Consider the following 10,000-nt stretch of genomic DNA (forward strand, 5'->3'; position numbering starts at 1 on the left):
TACACACACACACACACACACACACACACACACACACACACACACACACACATTTCACACCCTGATGGCAGTTACACAATGATACATTGAGTGACACAGTGTGTGTGTGTGTGTGTGTGTGTGTGTATGTGTGTTCTGACCCTGATCTGTCTGTTCAGTAAGTCAGCACTGATGTTCCTCTGACTCATGGCTTCACAGCGTCACACTGCTCATGGTCACACCGGAACGCAGGGTCAGGGGTCATCAGGAGCCTGAACACACAGTGAGTGTAACAGACAGGAAGTGGCAGGAATATGACAGGAAGTGATGCGTACACCGTGTAGTGTAATGTTAATGAGATAATGTGACGCACACTGCTGCTGTCTAACACACTCAGACACTGTCCCACACACTCAGACACTGTCGCACACTGTCTCACACACTCAGACACTGTCGCACACTGTCTAACACACTCAGACACTGTCGCACACTGTCTAACACACTGTGTCACACACTCAGACACTGTTGCACACTCAGACACTGTCTCACACACTCAGACAGTGTCGCACACTGTCGCACACACTCAGACACTGTCTAACAAACTCAGACACTGTCTAACACACTGTCGCACACACTCAGACACTGTCGCACACACTCAGACACTGTCGCACACACTCAGACACTGTCTCACACACTCAGACACTGTCTCACACACTCAGACACTGTCTCACACACTCAGACACTGTCTAACACACTCAGACACTGTCTTACACACTCAGACACTGTCTCACAAACTCAGACACTGTCGCACACTGTCTAACACACTGTCTCACACACTTAGACACTGTCGCACACTCAGACACTGTCGCACACACTCAGACACTGTCGCACACACTCAGACACTGTCGCACACACTCAGACACTGTCGCACACACTCAGACACTGTCGCACACACTCAGACACTGTCTCACACACTCAGACACTGTCTCACACACTCAGACACTGTCTAACACACTCAGACACTGTCTTACACACTCAGACACTGTCTCACACACTCAGACACTGTCGCACACTGTCTAACACACTCAGACACTGTCGCACACTGTCTAACACACTGTCTCACACACTTAGACACTGTCGCACACTCAGACACTGTCTCACACACTCAGACAGTGTCGCACACTGTCGCACACACTCAGACACTGTCTAACACACTCAGACACTGTCTAACACAATCAGACACTGTCTAAAACACTCAGACACTGTCTAACACACTCAGACACTGTCTAACACACTCAGACACTGTCTAACACACACAGACTCTTTCTCACACACTCACACAAGGTTTCGGACTCTGTTTCACGCACTGTTTCGGACTCACGCACTGTTGTCAGACTGCTTCGACTCAGTCATTAGCAAACAATTAGCTTAGCAAAGTGCACTGTTTGCTAACTGTGTAACTAGCCTGCTCTCTGCTGTAACCCTGAGCGGTATCGCTGACTTCTCTCTCTCTCTCTCTCGCTCTCGCTAACACACACACACACACACACACACACACTCATGAAGACTATTCTTCTACAGTTAAGTGTGCAGTGCTAACACCTTTAGCTGTTTAGTTAGCATTAGCATGATCGTTACCTGTTATAGCGGTGCGGAGCTGCTAGCCTGTGCGCCGTGATGCTAACAGCTACAGTCCACTGTCTCTAATAATCCAGTTTATTAAATATGAATTCGTTTTAAAATGCGTAATGACTTTATTTTTCTTAAACCGAGTTTAGCCGCTTTACCCGCGAAGGCTACGAGCTAAGCTAATTACAAAGCTAACAGTCAGTGTCCTGGTTTCATTTTGACCCTGGTTGCCAGATCCCCTCACCACCAAATCCCCGTCCGTTACCAAACCACTCCCTGTTACACACCAAGGCCACTAGGTAGGGTATAGGGGGAATTCTCTACAGCCCACACTTGGGGATAAAATAGAAGTCCAAAAGCAGTAACGGGTGGGGTTTATACACCGATCAGCCATAACATGATGACCACCTCCCTAATAAAATGTTAGTCCAATTTTGCTTATAAAACAGTCGTGACCCCTCGAGCACCAACAGCATGAACTTCTTCAGCAGTTTGAGCTACAGGAGCTCGTCTGTTGGATCGGACCTCACGGTCCAGCCTTCGCTCCTCACGTGCTTCGATGATCCTCGAACCCCCACGACCCTGTCGCCGGTTCACCACTGTTCCTTCCTTGGAGCACTTTAGATAGATTCTGACCACTGCAGACCAGGAACATCTCACCAGAGCAGCAGTTTTGGAGATGCTCTGACCCAGTCGTCTAGACGTCACAATTTGTCAAACATTGGCTGCTAATCTTAGTCCAAAAGTGGAGACTGAAATCGCCGCCTTTAAAAACTGCAATGGTTTATTGGTAAATTAGACAAACAGCTTTTAATTGGACTTTAGTGACTGTTGACTTTTCTTTTCTTTGGTAAATTAAATGTTAAGGTACGGCTCACACTGAGTGCAGCATTTAACGGAATAAACTGAAACATAAGGTATTGCAGGAAAAAGACGAAATAAATGAGCACAACTTTCTGAACACTCAGTGGACTGGAGTAACAGTCAATCAGGTCGTATGTGGTTTATGGATCATAGATTCTTTACCGCTATGTAAAAAAAATGTTTAAGGGACATTTATAATCACATGCTCATGGTGTTTCTCACTCGCCAGTGTTTGCATTGTTTTATCATTTATAATCACACTCTTGGTGTCACCCAGACAAGGATGGATTTTGTTTTTGAGTCTGGTTCTTTTCAAGGTTTCTTCCACATGCCATTTAAGGGAGTTCCTTCATCACAGTTGCCCCAGGCTTCATCATCAAAAATAAATACACATCATTCACTTTCTGTGAATTCACAATTATTACATTCTGTAAAGTTGCTTTGAGACAATGTCCACTGTAAAAAACACAATAGAAATAAACTTGAATTGAATTGATTGACAGGTTAAATTTCAAGTGTCAAGAGTCAAGAAGCTTTTATTGTCATTCCAACCATCTGACGCAGTACACAGTAAAATGAAACAACGTTCCACTTCGTGTGAAGTGAGTACGAGTGTGTGTTGAGTCACAGATCAGATCAGTACAGATCAGTCCCACAGTTCTGGATGTGGCGGAACTGCTTCCCTGATGGCAGGAGGGTGAAGAGTGTGTGTGAGGTGTGTGTGTGGTTGTCCATGCTGTTGGCCTTGTGGCTGCAGCGTGTGGTGTAAATGCCCAGTGTTTATATTTAAAATTAAAATTAAAAATGAAAATGAAATTAAAATTGAATGTAAAAGTGTCCAGCAGAGACCTGCACTCCTGCGGGAGCTGGGACGCAGACGAGTGCGGCATGGGACAGGATGTGAGGGTGAATGGGGGTGCGGGCGGTAAAATCCTGCAAAATGGCTTAACAAATATTACAAATAATAATAATAATAATAATTAATTATTAAAAACAAATGAAATGTTATCACAATCACATTCACATTCACATTCACAAATCACATTCACAAATCACATTCACATACACATACACCATTACATTCACAATCACATTCACAAATCACATTCACATACACAATCACATTCACATTCACAATCACATTCACAATCACATTCACATTCACAAATCACATTCACAAATCACATTCACATACACATACACCATTACATTCACAATCACATTCACAAATCACATTCACATACACAATCACATTCACATTCACAATCACATTCACAATCACATTCACAAATCACATTCACATTCACAAATCACATTCACAAATCACATTCACATACACATACACCATTACATTCACAATCACATTCACAAATCACATTCACATACACAATCACATTCACATTCACAATCACATTCACAAATCACATTCACAAATCACATTCACATTCGCATTCACATTCACAAATCACATTCACAATCACATTCACAAATCACATTCACAATCACATTCACATACACATACACAATCACATTCACATTCACATTCACATACACATACACCATTACATTCACATTCACATTCACAAATCACATTCACATTCACATTCACATTCACAAATCACATTCACATTCACATTCACAAATCACATTCACAATCACATTCACATTCACAAATCACATTCACAAATCACATTCACATTCACATTCACATTCACAAATCACATTCACAAATCACATTCACATTCACATTCACAAATCACATTCACAATCACATTCACATACACATACACAATCACATTCACATTCACATTCACATACACATACACATACACCATTACATTCACATTCACATTCACAAATCACATTCACATTCACAAATCACATTCACAAATCACATTCACATTCACATTCACATTCACAAATCACATTCACAATCACATTCACATACACATACACAATCACATTCACATTCACATTCACATTCACATACACATACACATACACCATTACATTCACAATCACATTCACAAATCACATTCACATACACAAATCACATTCACATTCACATTCACAATCACATTCACATTCACATTCACATTCACATTCACATTCACATACACATACACCATTACATTCACAATCACATTCACATTCACATTCACATTCACATTCACATTCACATACACCATTACATTCACAATCACATTCACATTCACATTCACATACACATACACCATTACATTCACAATCACATTCACATTCACATTCACATTCACATTCACATACACATACACCATTACATTCACAATCACATTCACATTCACATTCACATTCACATACACATACACATACACAATCACATTCACAATCACATTCACATACACATACACAATCACATTCACATTCACATTCACATACACATACACCATTACATTCACATTTACATTCACATTCACAAATCACATTCACATTCACAAATCACATTCACAAATCACATTCACATTCACATTCACAAATCACATTCACAATCACATTCACATACACATACACATAAACAATCACATTCACATTCACATTCACATACACATACACCATTACATTCACAATCACATTCACAAATCACATTCACATACACAAATCACATTCACATTCACAATCACATTCACATTCACATTCACATTCACATTCACATTCACATTCACATACACATACACCATTACATTCACAATCACATTCACATTCACATTCACATTCACATACACATACACCATTACATTCACAATCACATTCACATTCACATTCACATTCACATTCACATACACATACACCATTACATTCACAATCACATTCACATTCACATTCACATTCACATACACATACACCATTACATTCACAATCACATTCACATTCACATTCACATTCACATACACATACACCATTACATTCACAATCACATTCACATTCACATTCACATACACATACACATACACAATCACATTCACAATCACATTCACATTCACATTCACATTCACATTCACATACACAAATCACATTCACATTCACAATCACATTCACATTCACATTCACATTCACATTCACATACACATACACCATTACATTCACAATCACATTCACATTCACATTCACATTCACATTCACATACACATACACCATTACATTCACAATCACATTCACATTCACATTCACATTCACATACACCATTACATTCACAATCACATTCACATTCACATTCACATACACATACACATACACATACACAATCACATTCACAATCACATTCACATTCACATACACATACACAATCACATTCACATTCACATTCACATACACATACACAATCACATTCACAAATCACATTCAGATTCACAATCACATTCACATTCACATTCACATACACATACACCATTACATTCACAATCACATTCACATTCACATTCACATTCACATACACATACACATTCACAATCACAATCACAATCACAATCACAATCACATTCACATACACATACACCATTACATTCACAATCACATTCACATTCACATACACATACACATTCACAATCACAATCACATTCACAATCACAATCACATTCACATTCACATTCACAATCACAATCACATTCACAATCACAATCACATTCACAATCACAATCACATACACAATCACAATCACATTCACAATCACATACACAATCACATTCACATTCACAATCTCATTCAAAATCACATTCACAATCAAATACACAATCACAATCACATTCACAATCACAATCACATACACAATCACATTCACATTCACATTCACAATCACAATCACATTCACATTCACATTCACAATCACATTCACATTCACATACACATACACATACACAATCACATTCACATTCACATACACAATCACATTCACAATCACATTCACAATCACAATCACATTCACATTCACATTCACATACACAATCACATTCACAATCACAATCACATTCACAATCACATTCAAAATCACAATCACAATCACATACACAATCACAATCACATTCACAATCACAATCACAATCACATTCACATTCACATTCACATTCACATTCACAATCACATTCACATTCACATTCACATACACATACACAATCACATTCACATTCACATTCACATTCACATACACAATCACATTCACAATCACATTCACATTCACAATCACATTCACATTCACAATCACAATCACATTCACATTCACATACACAATCACATTCACAATCACATTCACATTCACATTCACAATCACATTCACATACACAATCACATTCACAATTACATTCACATTCACAATCACATTCACATACACAATCACATTCACAATCACATTCACATTCACATTCACAATCACAATCACAATCACATTCACATTCACAATCACATTCACATACACAATCACATTCACATTCACAATCACATTCACAATCACATTCACAAATCACATTCACATTCACAAATCACATTCACAAATCACATTCACATACACATACACCATTACATTCACAATCACATTCACAAATCACATTCACATACACAATCACATTCACATTCACAATCACATTCACAAATCACATTCACAAATCACATTCACATTCGCATTCACATTCACAAATCACATTCACAATCACATTCACAAATCACATTCACAATCACATTCACATACACATACACAATCACATTCACATTCACATTCACATACACATACACCATTACATTCACATTCACATTCACAAATCACATTCACATTCACATTCACATTCACAAATCACATTCACATTCACATTCACAAATCACATTCACAATCACATTCACATTCACAAATCACATTCACAAATCACATTCACATTCACATTCACATTCACAAATCACATTCACAAATCACATTCACATTCACATTCACAAATCACATTCACAATCACATTCACATACACATACACAATCACATTCACATTCACATTCACATACACATACACATACACCATTACATTCACATTCACATTCACAAATCACATTCACATTCACAAATCACATTCACAAATCACATTCACATTCACATTCACATACACATACACCATTACATTCACAATCACATTCACATTCACATTCACATTCACATTCACATTCACATACACCATTACATTCACAATCACATTCACATTCACATTCACATACACATACACCATTACATTCACAATCACATTCACATTCACATTCACATTCACATTCACATACACATACACCATTACATTCACAATCACATTCACATTCACATTCACATTCACATACACATACACATACACAATCACATTCACAATCACATTCACATACACATACACAATCACATTCACATTCACATTCACATACACATACACCATTACATTCACATTTACATTCACATTCACAAATCACATTCACATTCACAAATCACATTCACAAATCACATTCACATTCACATTCACAAATCACATTCACAATCACATTCACATACACATACACATAAACAATCACATTCACATTCACATTCACATACACATACACCATTACATTCACAATCACATTCACAAATCACATTCACATACACAAATCACATTCACATTCACAATCACATTCACATTCACATTCACATTCACATTCACATTCACATTCACATACACATACACATACACCATTACATTCACAATCACATTCACATTCACATTCACATTCACATACACATACACCATTACATTCACAATCACATTCACATTCACATTCACATTCACATTCACATACACATACACCATTACATTCACAATCACATTCACATTCACATTCACATTCACATACACATACACCATTACATTCACAATCACATTCACATTCACATTCACATTCACATACACATACACCATTACATTCACAATCACATTCACATTCACATTCACATACACATACACATACACAATCACATTCACAATCACATTCACATTCACATTCACATTCACATTCACATACACAAATCACATTCACATTCACAATCACATTCACATTCACATTCACATTCACATTCACATACACATACACCATTACATTCACAATCACATTCACATTCACATTCACATTCACATTCACATACACATACACCATTACATTCACAATCACATTCACATTCACATTCACATTCACATACACCATTACATTCACAATCACATTCACATTCACATTCACATACACATACACATACACATACACAATCACATTCACAATCACATTCACATTCACATACACATACACAATCACATTCACATTCACATTCACATACACATACACAATCACATTCACAAATCACATTCAGATTCACAATCACATTCACATTCACATTCACATACACATACACCATTACATTCACAATCACATTCACATTCACATTCACATTCACATACACATACACATTCACAATCACAATCACAATCACAATCACAATCACATTCACATACACATACACCATTACATTCACAATCACATTCACATTCACATACACATACACATTCACAATCACAATCACATTCACAATCACAATCACATTCACATTCACATTCACAATCACAATCACATTCACAATCACAATCACATTCACAATCACAATCACATACACAATCACAATCACATTCACAATCACATACACAATCACATTCACATTCACAATCTCATTCAAAATCACATTCACAATCAAATACACAATCACAATCACATTCACAATCACAATCACATACACAATCACATTCACATTCACATTCACAATCACAATCACATTCACATTCACATTCACAATCACATTCACATTCACATACACATACACATACACAATCACATTCACATTCACATACACAATCACATTCACAATCACATTCACAATCACAATCACATTCACATTCACATTCACATACACAATCACATTCACAATCACAATCACATTCACAATCACATTCAAAATCACAATCACAATCACATACACAATCACAATCACATTCACAATCACAATCACAATCACATTCACATTCACATTCACATTCACATTCACAATCACATTCACATTCACATTCACATACACATACACAATCACATTCACATTCACATTCACATTCACATACACAATCACATTCACAATCACATTCACATTCACAATCACATTCACATTCACAATCACAATCACATTCACATTCACATACACAATCACATTCACAATCACATTCACATTCACATTCACAATCACATTCACATACACAATCACATTCACAATTACATTCACATTCACAATCACATTCACATACACAATCACATTCACAATCACATTCACATTCACATTCACAATCACAATCACAATCACATTCACATTCACAATCACAATCACATACACAATCACAATCACATTCACATTCACATTCACATTCACAATCACATTCACAATCACATACACAATCACAATCACAATCACATT

The 10,000-nt window shown here is 37.1% G+C and overlaps 2 protein-coding genes across 2 annotated transcripts in view; both read right to left on the reverse strand.

Moving 5' to 3' along the window:
• Nucleotides 1-1,872, reverse strand: part of wdtc1 (WD and tetratricopeptide repeats 1) — an 11,578-nt gene extending 9,706 nt beyond the window's left edge. The window contains exons 1-2 of the mRNA XM_083530468.1: nt 1,618-1,872; nt 141-251 (exon numbers count right to left, since the gene is read on the reverse strand). Of these exons, the coding sequence (XP_083386594.1) occupies nt 141-188 (48 nt within the window). The 5' untranslated portion in view covers nt 189-251; nt 1,618-1,872. The remainder of the gene's footprint in view (nt 1-140; nt 252-1,617) is intronic.
• LOC310719501 (beta-1,4-galactosyltransferase 3) overlaps nt 1-10,000 on the reverse strand; it is a 389,210-nt gene that overhangs the window by 340,239 nt on the left and 38,971 nt on the right. The window lies entirely within an intron of this gene.

This window comes from Silurus aristotelis (assembly GCF_946808225.1).
Source record: "Silurus aristotelis genome assembly, chromosome: 25".
Classification (NCBI taxonomy): domain Eukaryota; kingdom Metazoa; phylum Chordata; class Actinopteri; order Siluriformes; family Siluridae; genus Silurus; species Silurus aristotelis.